This window comes from Numenius arquata, chromosome 11 (assembly GCF_964106895.1).
Source record: "Numenius arquata chromosome 11, bNumArq3.hap1.1, whole genome shotgun sequence".
NCBI classification, from domain to species: Eukaryota; Metazoa; Chordata; class Aves; order Charadriiformes; family Scolopacidae; genus Numenius; species Numenius arquata.
Genome location: NC_133586.1, coordinates 42,008,504 through 42,023,688, shown reverse-complemented (window position 1 = coordinate 42,023,688; position 15,185 = coordinate 42,008,504). Strand labels below are relative to the sequence as shown.

At 44.6% G+C, this 15,185-nt stretch overlaps 1 protein-coding gene across 7 annotated transcripts in view; it reads right to left on the bottom strand.

Moving 5' to 3' along the window:
- Window positions 1–6,220: 6,220 nt before the first annotated feature.
- The window catches only part of MACROH2A1 (macroH2A.1 histone), a 44,787-nt gene continuing 35,822 nt past the window's right edge, over window positions 6,221–15,185 (bottom strand). For 6 of the 7 annotated variants that reach the window (XM_074156545.1, XM_074156546.1, XM_074156548.1 and 3 more), the window contains 3 exons: window positions 14,465–14,554; window positions 11,030–11,204; window positions 6,221–6,972 (listed from right to left, as the gene is read on the bottom strand). In XM_074156545.1, coding sequence (XP_074012646.1) covers window positions 6,807–6,972; window positions 11,030–11,204; window positions 14,465–14,554 — 431 coding nt within the window. In that variant the 3' untranslated portion in view covers window positions 6,221–6,806. The remainder of the gene's footprint in view (window positions 6,973–11,029; window positions 11,205–14,464; window positions 14,555–15,185) is intronic. The other variant, XR_012463487.1, reaches the window with a different exon arrangement.

Below are 15,185 nucleotides of genomic sequence, written 5' to 3'. Positions count from 1 at the left end.
AGAGTTATTAGTGCATTAGGCTGGGCTTTATTAGCCCAGAGGCTTCGGAGCCGTGTGGGAGGTGGGACGCTGGCTCCCTCTTCTGTGGGAAGCAGTAACTTTTCCGATTTGGAGAACTTTGGAGCTGCCAAAAGCAGGCAAAGGCCACAAAGTCTCCCCTGTCCCCTCCCACCTGGGAGACATAAGAACACAATTAGCGCAGAGGTGATGAGATAAGGCCCAGCTCTAGGGCAAGGGGCAGAGCTGCCTCTTCCCCTGGGGAGCGAAGGGCGGCTGAGGTCTTCTGCCAGAGCTGGCAGGAATTTTGTTAAAAACTGGGGAATTGGTGAGTCCGATGGGCCTAATTCTCTGTGTTGTATTGGTCTGTAAGGGAGTTACTGGGGAAGAGCGACAGAAAGTACATCTCTCCCTAAAAGACGACTGCAGTCAGTGCTGGCTCCCATTAAACTAGAAGAAAAATCTGTTTTACGTATTCCCTGTGGTTTTAGGATAAAAACTGTAATGTATTCTACTCTTTGGGCCCTTTTTGCCTCTTGCCCTGTTGCCAAGGTGACCCCAGAGCCTTCAGCGAGGCTCGGGCCCGTCGTCGCAGCTGCTTCTCGCTCCTAAACTTTCCTCTACACTCAGCAATCGCCAAAGTGAGCTCAAGCCTCGTGAAACGGGGGAGGAAAGGAAAAAAGAGAGAGTTGATTATTTTATGAAACATACGTGTTTGTAATATCGCATACTGATAGGTTCATTATGAATTACAATTTGCTGAATAAAAGAATTCACGAGGGAGGGATCGTGCACGGAGAGGAAAAAAAAAAAGAGAAAAGGAGGGAGGGGGTTTTTTCTGCCTGTAAAGGTGTCTCCTGGGCATAACCGGAGTTGAAGACCTACCATTTGGTTCTCGCCGTTTGGATTTGCTTGCAATTAAAGCCTAGTGGAGCTGTCAGGGGCTGTTGACAAATATATTATAACCAACTTAGGTTAAGCGAAAGTTACTTAAAATTAATCCATCCCCTGCACGACGCTCCCATTTCACTTCAGAAGAATGTGCCAGGAGGAATAAGTACAATCCTCACCGTGTTCCGAGAAACCTCCTCAAGGTGGAAATTTGCAAATAGGGCTACTGTAGTATGTAATGAGAAGCTGCAGGGCTTTCAATTATCCCACATGCTCTGTCTCTTTGCAGCTTGACTGACAGCTAATTATGCCGGTGCCATTTTTTTTATTTTTTTTTTTTGGTGGTGGAATTTAATCTCCCAGATGGAAAGCAAATCAATCTGCCCATCGCTGCAGCTGAGGCATACTTTGGCTCCACTTTAATTTATTCTCCTAAGCCTAAGAAGGCTCGTCATTTCAAGGTACAAAAATATCAAATTTCTTCCCTTAACTGGGGCTGGTGGGGGGGGGGGAAAAAAAAGTGTGGAAGAGTTGGGATTTCGCAGGCTGCGCTGTGAAACGTCGTCGCCCCTTCCTTTGTATTAGGAAAGAGCAGCATCATCTCCCCTTGATTCCTGTCTGTGGAATCTGACAGGGAAGAAGCATTTACGAGCGGGTCGCGAGTGATAATGGTTAAACATGAGTTGTGGAGGCATTAAGTGGGATTCTATGGAGGAACCAACTAAATCTCGGAAGAACTCGACACAAAAAGGCATCGGTGGCAATTTTCAAGCGCTTCAGCCAGCGAGCGATAGCCTTGTTCCCATCGGGTTTCGCACCAGGGATATAAATACAATCCTTCTACTTACCTGCGCTCTTTGGGCCTATCAATTATGTTGCTCCCTCCGAGTCGCTGTGACAAATTTAGGTATTACCGTCCTCTGGCAGGCCATGGGTGAGAGGAGCGTGTGACTGGTTACCGCCGGCTGCAGCCCTGATCTTCACCCACCCGGGCACCCGCAGCCCCACTCAGGGCGGTTTTTCAGGCTGGAAACCCCAATTTTAGCTGGGATCAAGGGGAGGGGAACTCGCAAAAACTCAAGTTAATGAGTGCTGGAAAATCAGAGCCTTTTTTTTTTTCCTGCAAACTTTTGCCTGTTTGGCCAATGCTGTTTCAGGCTGTGTTGGGCACCTGTGGGTTTGGTGTGTGTTATTTTCCACGTTGGGGTACCCTGGATTCTTAACCTCTCAGGTTATTGGCTTATTACTCTGGCTTTTTTTTTTAGAGAGTTTACAAATAGAAAGGTTACTGATTCCCCTTTTTATCGAAAAAAGCATTTCTAAAAGTGTTTAACGGGTTGCCCAGAGAAGCTGTGGCTGCCCCATCCCTGGAGGGGTTCAAGGCCAGGTTGGATGGGGCTTGGAGCAACCTGGTCTGGTGGGAGGTGTCCCTGCCCAGGGCAGGGGGCTGGAACTGGATGGTCTTTAAGGTCCCTTCCAACTCAGACCATTCTATCATTCTATGCTTTGGTGACACCTAATGAGTCAGATTCCAGTCTTTCTCACACTTGTACAAAACCACAGCCGTTTTACTGACTCTCTCTTTATCCATTTGGAGACTGGAAGATCACAAACTCTCTTAACTACCTATTAATACCCACCTTTTCATATTTTCATATGATGCTCATAATGACCTTGATGCTGCTCCTAATGATGACACTTTATAATGATGATGAAATTTTGCCAATGGAAGCATTTTTTTGGGACAAATCTCTGGAGAATGGATGTTCTGATGCTGTCCCATCAGCACATTCCTTCCCAGGCTGCACGGTGGACATCCGCAGCGTGAGAGTTGAGAGGGGGAGCCTGTGCGATGCCCTCTCGATTTGTAGAGAGGAGAAATATCATTCAGTAGATGATCGGAGTGCTAATTAATCTACTCTGTGGGAAGAATGATCCATACCTGGGGAAAACCAGCGCAGGAGGAACCGGATGTGGGCTTGGTGGGTAACACCCTGTGTGTCTTGTAGCTGAGGTTTGAGGTTATAAAGTCACTTAACGACGCTACCTGCAGGCAGGGCTTTGAAAACGTACACGTAGCAAATGGAAATCCAACGTCATCTGGAAATAACCTGCTAAATGGAGCATTGAGAGGAAACCCACCGTTCTCACCAGGCGTCAGATTTCTCCTTGTAATGTTCTGTAAATGTTGGCACGTCCTAATGGCCAGAAAATGGAACCTCTTCCAGGGCACCCTTCCCAGCAGGGCTTGATTCACCCGGAGGCTGAGTTTTGGAGCAGGGTTGTACTGGTGCGGTGTGAGGATGGACACCACCACAAGGTGCAGCGTGAGGATGGACACCACCTCCAGGCAGGGACGTGGGTCTTGGAGGGTCCAGTGAGGGTCTCAGGCTCCTCAGGTGGAGGTGATGGTTTGAAGGCAGAACCCACCAACAACCAGTGCTGTCCATAAGGCAATGAGTCCGCTAATGGGGAGGGACTGGTTTTAGTACACTAAATCCAAACTTCCAAAAAGTTGACATCCAGAAAGGAGCTGAAAGAGATGCAGCGGGATTTGTTCCGGCATCTTAAATTTGTTGTGAATTACGGAGGGCTGATTTCAGCGGAATGTAATGTGAGACTGAAAGTCGAACCTGTCCATCAGCGCACAAACCAGCCAGAAGACGCATCCGCAAATAACCGGCACTTCCCAAATTGTTTTAGAAAAGTAAAGGTTATGTTGTTCATTGCTCCCGTTTTTCAGGATTAAAAAAAAACGGATTTCAGGAAGCAAGGATTCAAAAAGGCACACGAGCTACAGCGTGGTTGTGAACTCTTCTTCTTCAGGGGGAAAAAAATGCCCCCAAAGTTGCATTTTTGCTTTCTTCCTTTCTGGGGCAGAGCAAGGCTTCTGTCTGCAGGTAATCGGGGCTCTAACCCAGCCCGGAACCGCAGCCAGGAACACGGCGGGATAATTGTCCCAGCTCAACAAATCAACCGGGCTGACAACTCGGATGAGGGAAGCTTCGGGAGGAGGATCGGCTGGAGAATCAGAGGAAACTTCTGAAGTTACAGAATTCGATGCACCCTAAGGACAGGGTTACAAGGAATTTTCTACTGTGGAAAACATCAGTCGACCAGAAGGGAACAGTAGTGGAGAGCAGGATTTGGAACAGTGACTTGAAAATACCACAAAACGCTTTTAACCTTTGAAAGTACTGAAAGAGTTGAACAGAGAAAGTCTATTTTAACCAGTGTTTTCGGATAAGATCCATAATGGACTTAGCAATAAGAGACCAAGTCGCAAAGGCACTTTCCATGAGCTTTTTCCACACGTGGCCTTCCCAAAGTGTGATTAATTCATTTTTTTAATTTTTTTGCAAACGGAGCTTGCCCGTTTTGCTCTAACAGGCGAAGTGCTGGGGAGACTCCCAAAGTAGCGCTCTCCTGGCTGCTGCGCACGTGTTCGCAGGAATTTCCTCTCCCGGTTTTCCCGTTATCCATGTAACCTGATGCAGTACTTCTTAGGTTCTTGACTATCTGCCGTGATCTCCTCGCGCTGCCTCGAGCGTCTGAGTTCCAGCTTGTCCTGGGATCTCTGCTCCGTGGATATGAGGTAGAATGAGAAGAGACTTCCTGAAAGCTCTCGGGCTGCGACCCCGCCACCGGAACCGCGGCGTCCTCCTCCATCAAGGCAAGGTAAAAAGTCCCCGATAACTGGTGACACTGGGATGTGGTCCCTAGATTCTCAGCAGGTGGGAGCTTGTCTGTGACCCTTTTTTTTGGCAAAAGGACCTGAAGCTGAACAAAGCAAAGGGCACAACAGGATCATTCCCCATGAAATCACGGAGCTGCCCACGGGTCCAGCAGCTGAACACAAGGTGGGACGTGAGGCCGGAAAGAGCAAATCCCTGTGATTTGAACCAAAATGCAGTTCGCTTTGGGATTTTCTAGCTGAAAGACAAAAGTTGGCCCTCCCAGCATGGCGTAAAAACCAGATTTATTAAATCTGGTTTGAAATCTAATCTTTGAAAATACCCGTGGGTGCTACTTTTTGTTTTTTCTGTTGGTGACATTAAAAATTTGAGACTTGAACAAAGTGAGACTTTATACAGAATAGTAAATTCTACAGTGCAAGGAGACCCTGAAGCTGCAACCTGCACTCAGTTTGATGTGAACATTCTTTCTACATTTAAAAAATCCCTTTCTGTGCTGAAAAAATTAGGGCTCTTCTCACACGGAGTGTCCCCTCGGGTACCTGCTCGGCCCCGCCGCTTTCTGGTTTTCAATTCTTTCAGTGACACCTAGTGAAATCCGTGGAAAGTGCAGCTCCTGTTTCCTTTAAGAATCCAGGCAACTGCAGTAACACACACATCGCAATTAAATCCTAAAGCGCTGCACCTTATTCCGTTTATTGTCACTTGAACCGCTGTCTTTGAAGAATTGTACCAGATTTTGGCCATTTTAAAAATTTAAAGTTTGAGCCCGTAGTACGGTCAAACACCTTGTATATTTGAGGCACAAATTTAATTTACTCTTTCCTCCTTTTGTGTAGGTGTTTAGAATAACACTTATTTTTAATTTTGTCTTCTGCTGTTGCTCCTCTACAGAGGCCACTAGAAAGCTGCAAAAATCTGGACTTTGACACAAAAACCCCACTCTTGCAGGAGCTTAAATTACATATTTTTAATATTTGCTCTTCCTGAGCTTACTGAGAAGTCAGTCCGCTTCGGTTCACTCGCTGCCCTGGATGTGAAATTCTCTTTCATCGGTAAATGAAGTTTTCGGCAGAGATGGGAACCGGCTGCCTACTCTCTAGAAAGTAGACTAAAGACTTCAAAGGAAGAGCTTCCTCTTTTCCGAGGGAGCGTTCACATGCGATTAGCTTTTGAACGTGTAACCTCTTCTTTCTCAAAGTGGCTTCCGTAAAGGTTTATGCCGGTATGGATTTCAGCTGTGCAAAGGATACGGCAACCAGTACAAACCGGGCTCATAAATATTTGGGAAAAAAAAAAAAACCACCCACAAAATGGCTTCAAACAGGCCAATATTAAATGACTGGAACTGGTTCAAAAAAAAGTCCCAGGCCTTGCTTGATCTAAAAGGCTTCGACGTCCCAAACTAAAGAGCCAATTAAGTCAGATTCGGAACGGGGGGATCTGAAGCACCAACTGGAAAGCCTGAACTGGGCAGGCACCCATCCAGCCCAGCATCGGTGCGAGGCCCAGCGTCTCCAAACCGTTTCCAGGCCACCGGTTCAGAGCCGGTGTCTTATCACCCCCCTCACAGCTCCCTTTCCAGGATTTAGAAACCAAAGCCTTAATGGAAAAATTAATTCAAGTACACCACCAGCAACGTTTCAAACATTTTACTAAATCAATTCACACGATTTCAAAATTGTAAATATAATTAAGGACAACAGGGTTTCTGTATTTTTTTTTTTTCTTCCAGATTTATCATTAAGACAATAAACAAACACAAATTAGGTTTATAGCATCTGTTCTTTTAAAAAATGAAAGGGACGCCACTCGATGTATTGATAAAGCACCACAACACAGTTACAAAATAGGGTCGGCCCGTTTCTTTCACAAGTAAAAGACTACGTACTCCTAACGGCTTTCTGCTTCGATCCATACTTCATTAAAATAAAACTATAAAATCTCCTAGATTACACTAAGTTCAGACGATGCCCGGTATACAGTGCATTAACAGCAGTAATGCCAACTATCAGTGCCAACAGAAAACATCGTAGAAAGTAAAAACAAAACAAACAAAAATAACCCCCCAAAACAAAACAAACAAAAAACCCAACAAAACCCCCACCTTTAATCCCCTGGATGAGCAAAATTTAAAATAAGGGATGCTCGGCTTCACAAGGAGTTAAGGATTCGGGGAGGACGATGGGCAGAAGAAGGGGCTGGTGCTGTCGCTTCCTAGGCTTAGTTGGCATCTAGTTTGGCCATTTCCTGCACGTATATCCCTATACTCTCGCTGTCGAAGAGCACGAAGTACACCGTCTTGATCGAAGAGGACATTGTGGACACGAAATAGCTGGAGATGGCTTTCAGGATCAGCTGAGCGGCCGTTTGCTTGGGGAAACCGTTTCTAGAAGGAGAGAGACAACAAAAGAAAGAAAATGCAGATTTACTGAACAAGGGTTTGAGGGTGTAACCTCGCAGGGAACGCTCAGCCTCATCCCTACCGCAGCAGCATAAATAAATTCACGAAACCCAGTGTTTACTGTACGAATTAGAAGCTACAAACTTGTTTAGGCAAGAACAGAAGAAAAACATTCCTAAAATATAAATACGGAGTCCGCACGCATTAATGGGTTGAACCTTACAGTATCCGAGGGGTCAATTATTCTTATTTAAGTGTTCCTGCAGCAGATACGTTACTGTTGCAGAGTCAAACCCGTCCTGAAAGCAAACCAACCATTAAAGAAAAATAAAAAAGAAGGATGGAGAACTCGATATGGAAAATGAAGCATGAAAAGACACAAAGTCTAATGGTTTTACCTAATGTTTTTACCACTATTAATGGTTAATAATATAGCACAAAATTAAAGAAGTTACTTGTCCAGCCTTGATTCAGACTGAAAAGGAAGAGAATGAGTTCTAGAAGTTTGGTAACGAGAAACACCACTGGCAACACCCTCACCATGTCAAAGGTGGTAGCAAACATGAAGAAGGTTGAGTGGAGGTGAGCAAGTCTGCTCTGCTGGGTCACCATGGGCCTCGGCCAGCTGGGGCCAGTCCAACCTTACTGGGCTTGGGAAGCCGACGCAGCCGTGTCAGGGCTGAGACAGGCTTCAGGGACTTGCTGGCTTTTCTAAGCCAACCTCAGCACCGCTTCCAACGCTCCTTCCATCCTCTTTAATTACAGGGTGACTCAATCTAACTACAGACCCGAGAAAAATACGTTGAAGGACATCTGCTTGGTATCAACCAGAGAGATCTAAAAACCAGAGGTCTTTCCTCTAGCAATGACTGGAGATGGGGGTCCTGCCTCCTTCTTCTGGAGAAGCCACAAACAGAACCAACCTGCTGCTTTCTCAGATGACAAAACTGCACAACCGAATTTCAAAGCTCAGCGTCTAAGCCCGGGGAACCCTTCTTACAAGCTCTTTCACATTTTTATCCAGCAGCCCTTGTCTGAAAGTTTCATCTGATCTTAAAACAGGTCAAGCACACTCCTGGAATTACACCTGGTCACTCCTTTGAATGTGGCCCAAGCTTTGCCACAGAAACCAGGCCGGAGGTGGTGGGACACGATCACTCTGTTACGGGTAGGGCCCAAACAGGATTTATAAAAGCCCATCGACCACCACACGGTTGCCTGAGATGCACTTACATACAGACAACGGTGAATCTCCCCGTTATAAAGCGTGTACGATTAATACTACTAATAATTCACAGATTACACACATGGCTGAGTTTCTCGGGGTTTCCTCAGCAATTCGAAGACGCTGGGCTAAATTCACCTCTGGCACTGGCAGGTGAAACATCGCTCGGCGTTTGCTCACCGAAGCACCAACGCGATAATAAAACGCTGTTAGATCCTCCCTCTCATTACACGACGCAAGACACAAAATGAGAAAGGCAACTGCCTGTGTCACGGCCCCGCTCCCTGCACGTGTCCTTACCATCAAATAGACTCCAAGAGCAATTCTGTGCCAGCGCTGCCTGGAATGTGACATTATACACGCTGCCTGGAGAGAACGCTTGTGATATTTCAAAAATGAGGACATGAAATAGTTCGTGCTGTTTCTTTCTTTTCTAAAAATGCCCAATTTTTTTCTTTTATTGAAGAAAATGAAAAAGTGTTATGAAAAGCCCTTGTACTCTTCCAAAGGCAAAGGAGCTGGTCAGGGAGAATCAGCCGGGTGACAAGTTAATCAACTGAAAGCACAGTTTTGACATAGGAGCTACTTCCTACTGTCGGCTTCCAGAGAGAAAAGGGCACAGACTCAGCACGTCGCCACGTCCCATCACTTGCTAATTACTTATGAACACTGCATCCTGGTATATATTGAACAGATCTTTGAGGAATTTTGCTCCTGAGCGGGAATTGTCATCAAAATCAGAGTCTATGCCATTCTGGAACTGCTCACAGGGGACTCCTGAAGTCCTACAGCTTCCACGTCAGTAGCTCCAGTAAGGTGGTCACAACAGAGCAAACGGAAGCGGAGCCTGGTCAAAGGGAGACGCACCCAGGGAAGCCGATTAAAGGGAATTGTTCAGGATCACTGTCCCAAAAGAGAGGAGAGAGAGTAGAAAAATCCAATGGCCATGTGTGGGCTGCAAGAAGAAATAGAAACCTCTTGTGCCGACCTACTGCTCTGAGTTAAACTCTTGCGAAAAGGCAGTGGGAGACTTTAGCCAAGGTAACGTCAATTCAGATCAAAGTCAGAGCCTCGGAAAGAAATCCCTCCTCCGAGGATGATTTTCCGTTCAATCCCTAACTCTCCTTTCGCCGGTCTCCCACTGGCCCTACCGGACTGAACTCCAGGCTACCTTTGTACGACACCCTACTTGTGCTTCCCACAAGTTGGCTGTAGCTGAGCATCTGGCCCACTGAACGCTACAAATATGCTATTTTATTTCCCCCCGTGATTTATTTGAACTGCCCTCATGTAATCCCATTCCTCAACTATAAAAGAGAATGAAACTGTTTATGTGGGTTTATTGGGTGATGTCTGCCTGACAGATGTCTGTACTAGAGCAGCTGCATACATTTGCTGTCTTTGGCATTTGCTGTCTTTAAAAGCTTTACTTTTATTTTTTTTAATGCTTCTGACTTCATAAAAACAAGTATAGGGTTTTGTCAGAATATATTCTGCTCTCTCCAAAATTAATTTATGCTTGAATACCTCTAATTAAGGGGAAAAAAAAAGGGGAAAATACACAACCTCATCTATTTCCCAAGGGCTATCGATCCCTTTCTGGCTTTTAAAAACACCATTTTGACTGGCCTGAGTGAGAACGATGCGCAAATGCCAAGCTGAGAGCACAGCCACAGCCCTGGCCTGCCAGTAACCAGATTTCACAACAGAATGTGAATCTCAGGATTATTCAGGGTTTCATCATCTTCCAACACCAATCGACTACTTCACAACAAAGGTTGGGACTGGTTCTTTGCTGGGAGCTCTCCAGAAGAGAAAGGGCTCCGTGGAAGATACGGTCTCGCTTTAGGCACCTACGAAACCAATTCCATGGTCACTCCACAGCCCGGGGAGGAAGAGAGTTTCTCCCAAAGAGCAATGGAGAGCTTCTCTTTGCCTGGGACCCTGACAGCTGATTCAACGGGTCAGTATGAACCCTCAACTGTATTTCTCTACCATTCTACAAAGGCGGCTCATGTCACCTCCTTAATGACACCCAGGGAAATTAACCTTATTTGGAGCTTTGTCTGATGCAAGCCACTTAAATTTATTATCCTCCTTTATTGTCATTCACCCACAAGCTCAAATAGCGCTTCCTGCCCTACCCCACAGAACTAATCTGGTGTTGCGACACGGCACAATGGGAAGAATATTCTGGCTGTACCTCAGCCAACTTCTTTCACGGCCAATTGAAGCACACAACTGTGTATTTCAGCCTAGATTCAGTCCTTGGTTCTCACACTGAGCCATCATTTTGGCCCAAATGTTCCAAACCTCCCTCCCCACCCCAAACCCGAGAGCCTCAGGTTAAAAGTGAAGTCCTTATTCAGACTCTTAAGAACATGATCCTACTTTCAAAGGCCCTGGGTATCCTGTACAAAGCCAGGGGACCTTCACTTTTGACTTTGGCTTTCAAAAACCTCGGCAAAGGCTTTTAAGACCTTTTTTTTTTCCTAAAAAAGTCCCATGATGGAATTCAGCTCACAAATTCTGGGTGAAAGGTTGAAATTACTCTGCAAATCCAGAGAATCACTTCAGGTTTGCTTAAACGAACACTAAGATGTGTCTTCTGGCCATCCTAAGATATATATCGCAGTAAGTTTAATTATGCACTAAAACTAGGTAAAATAGGCCCCTTTTCTTCACGTTCTCCTCCACGTCCCCAAATCTTTGGTAGCAACAGGGTTTGTACACGAGAAGGGAATGGAACATCTGAGATGGCATTTAGAAAACGTGACCTATTTGGCACCGAGTGCCGGGTGTGTGGAACAGCCTTACCTGCCGCTGCCAATGGAAGGAAACGCAATTGATTTCAGCTTCTTTTCGTCAGCCAGAGCCAAGCAGTTCTTCACCGTCTTTTCCAGCAGCTCCTCGCATTTGTCTGAGCCCCAGCCCGGGCTGTTACAGTGGATCACAAATTTTGCAGGCAATCCATGGCCGGCACTGACAACAGCTAGGAAGAACCGAAAATGAAACATAATTGTTTTTTCTCTCTTTAGGATTAAAAGAGTGCATATGTGATTAAAATAGCAAACAATTGACAGACATTCCTTCAGCCCCCGGGAGTGTTTTCGATTACAAATCACACGGCCTTAAAATATAACAACATGATTACGGAGACTTTGTATTTTTCTTTTCCAGCTGCACTTTGCAGTGGTAATTTCTAAATCATAGCTATAATCGAGCTTATTTTAGGGAGAGCAAGAATTCATGGCTGACATCAAAGAAAACACATTTATATTGGGGATCGTGCAAACTTTTGTAACATGTAAGGAAAAAGGCAGGAATCTGTTAGAACGTAATCGCGCTCAAGGGATGGTCTCGCTTCGGTTCAGTTTATGGCAGAGCTACAGTGAGTATCAGGATGTCGGTTCAGTTTATGGCAGAGCTACAGTGTGAGTATCAGGATGTTGGACCCTCGCACAGTTACCACTTGTGTGACCTTCAGCTACTCCCGCTAAACACAGGGTTTGTTTCGCCAGCATCTGATCTCGCTGCAGCCCAAACGGGATCAGTTCAGAGCTATTCACGCTCTGCAAACAGGTAAAGAAGGCTGGAAATGAGGTGAATTATGATTTTTGCTTGATTTCCAGCTGTAAAAAAATGACATTTTTTGTGATTTCAAGACTTTGGGCCTGGTCTTAATGGAACTTTTTTTGTGTACGGGTCATCCGAGACCACTCAAACAATGCTGGGTTTAGTTCATCTCTTTCATCACGTTCTTGACAGATGGTTGGAGAGGACACGTTTCTAGATTTACAATGTTTGTTTCACACCAACAGGCAAGACCTTGTATGTACAAAGAAAGGAAAAAGAATTTTTTACCATGCTAATCGTATGTTATCACCACGATACAACCTCCCACCAGACCAGGTTGCTCCAAGCCCCCCCCAACCTGGTCTTGAACCCCCCTGGGATGGGGCAGCCACAGCTTCTCTGGGCAACCTGGGCCAGGCTCTCACCACCTTCACAGCAAAGAATTTCTTTCTAGTATCTAATCTAAATCTCCCCTCTTTCAATTTAAAACCGTTCCCCCTTGTCCTATCACTACATCTCCTGATAAAGAAATGGGAAGAAAGGGTCACCGCTTCCCAGCACAGAGTAGGGACAGACTGGGCTCTGCCTGCCAGGAAACAGGATAAACTGCCATTTCTGAACCCACAGGTCTGTGGGTGCAATTAAAAACTTGTAACTTTGCTTTGTTTAAAAAAAAAAAAAAAAAAAGCAAAGAGAAACACCCTAATCACAAGCTGAGGGGAAAAAAACCCCATCTAGCCAAAATCTCACAAGAGCGAACACTGAACTTTCAACAAAGGATCAGCCCCCAAACACTCGTGCTTTGGGACATAATCATACGCGGCCACAAAAATGTAGGTACAAAACAGCAGCTTACGTCTTCAAAACCAGTACTAAAAATTTCAATAATTAAAAAAAATTAATAAAAAAATCAGGTTTGCAAAGGTGCTTAGAAGCCAGAAATCCTCTACTCCCTTCTGGAATGTTTCTGAGGCATTTTGTTATTTAAGTATAGTATAAATAACTGCTGGAGCACAACCATCACATATGGATACTATCCTGTAGGTGCTGCAGGAGAGAGAAAAGACTTTGTCCAGAGGTCAGTCAGAAGGAAACATTCTGAAGGACAATGGAAGCACAAGCATTTCTGTTCCTATGGGTTTGCAGATTCCCAACATGTTGAATAGCCTCAGTGTTAAGGCAACGTTAATTTGTCATAATGTGCAACTAAAATGTTGGCCGATTCAGAATACACCATAAATCCAGGAAAAATCTATTAAAAGCAGCTGACATCTCTCTAGTCAGATGTGAAATATGGGTAATATCTTCATCCAGAAAGAATGAAATACTGTATTGATACGCATCACCAACTTTAATATTTCTCAGGGAGTGTTTGCTAGGGTAGTCATTAATTAACTCATTAGGATTCTGTTGAGGACAACTGTTAATTACCAAGAGCAGTTGTCCCTTACTTCAAATGCAAATGCTCTGTAAAGGGGAAGTCAGCTATGCTTTTGCTGTAGAAACAGAGAGAATCATGGACACATTCTGGACTAGTTATAATTATATTCCAGATAAAGTTCCTGGTTATTGGTAGATTAAAGGGATACCCATATAATTGAGAAATCTGGAACTCTCTCAATGCGGATGATTGAGAAATTGACGTGTATCAATTCTTCTCTAGAGTCCTCCAACGAGTCCCGAACAACCAGTTCCTCCCAGTGTAGCTTAGAGCTCCCCAGAGGGTGAGACCACCAAGATCTGAGGAATGCACTGAGGGCCGAGAAAAAAAAAAATCTATTTGTAAGGAGTTTGGTATTGGCTGATAAAGAATACTATAGAGGAGTAAGCCAAAAAAAGAAAAAAAAAAGAAAAAAAAAAAAAAAAAAGAGTAATTCATTCTACACATTTTTGCAAAACAAGAATTCCAAGAAAAACTTGTTAAAAAGGAAAAAAACCCAATGTATTAAGCACCAGAAGTAAACAGTTGTGATTTTTCCTGTCAGAGCCGAAGTCTTGCATCTCCCCTTCAGCTTTATTCCAAATTCGTTTACAAAACTGCGCACACTGTATTTATTTTTATAGCGTAAACACAGATGGCAGAATGGGCTTTCTATATGAACAATATGTATCAGCAATTTCACAGATGGTGTAAAATTATATATCGTCATTACCAAACTTTATTACTCGCATAGTAGATTTTTCTCAGATATTACATAAATTTTGATAACTAGGCATCACGAAGCTGTAAGCTTTTATAGTGATGACTTTGGCACTGATTAAACAAAGTACCCAAGCAGATGCTTAACTTTAAGCACGTGCTTAAGTTCAGTGAAAGGCAGCGGCACTTCAGCAAAACAGATGTTTAACGGAGCGGGACTCAAGTGTTCTGAAAAATAAGCAATTAATTAATTGCTTTTCTGAGCTGCGCCCTTAATAATCGACATCCATTGTGTCTGTGTGTACCTGCTTTTAGGTGTAATATTGAATCACTACAGCATTTCCCAGATGCTTTGGTAAAGGTTACTCAAGATGCAACATGTGTTTTTTAACCTTGGAAAATACAAATATCACGTAAACCGTAAAAATTGGCTGCAGAAAGGATGAACCCAAGCCTTGCACTAGAAGGAGCTCGGAAGGAAGGGTGACGGGGGCCCGCGGTGTTTTGTCGGCAGTTTCCGAAGCGCAGAACCTCACCTCCCGCTATGTCCAACGGCCCGTTCTTTTTGCGAAGCTCAATGACAGCTTCCACAAACTCCTTGCCGCCTTTCTTTTCCAAAGTGCTTCCTGAACAGAGAATGGTTAGTTTACTCCTCTGATCCCAGATTTCCACAGCAGATACATGACTCATCATTATTTATTTTTTCATGACATCATTCTAGAGTTTTTCTGCCCAAATATTTTTTGGGGACTGCAAAGTAAGATCTAAACCTTTTGGGACTTCAGAATTAGCTAGTCATTAAAAAACAACAACAACAACAACAAAAAGAAAAAACTAAAAAAGACAACCCTAACAACCCAAAAAAACCTCACCTCGGTCTCCCTTGCTAACATTCTCAGGCGCTGATTTTAAAGCCAAAACATCTGCCGTGACATCCCTAGCTCCTTCCTTACCATGAGCATCTATCTGTTAGCGTGAAATGCTCCGGAAGGATGCGCTACCTCGAGAGTGGTTGAAGGTTCATCCATCCTTCCTTCCTTCCTTCCTTCCTTCCTTCCTTCCTTCCTTCCTTCCTTCCCCTGAGATTCACTTCCCCTCTCGCTTTACAAATTGTTTTAAAGAGCCATTTGCCACAATAAGAATTTGAAACTCACCTGATCTTGGTCCCTGACCCCAACAGGTGGCACCAGGAATGAAACAGTCTCGTGAGTGCAGCGGGCTGCTTTACTTGGTAACTGCCCAGCTTGTTGAGCCACC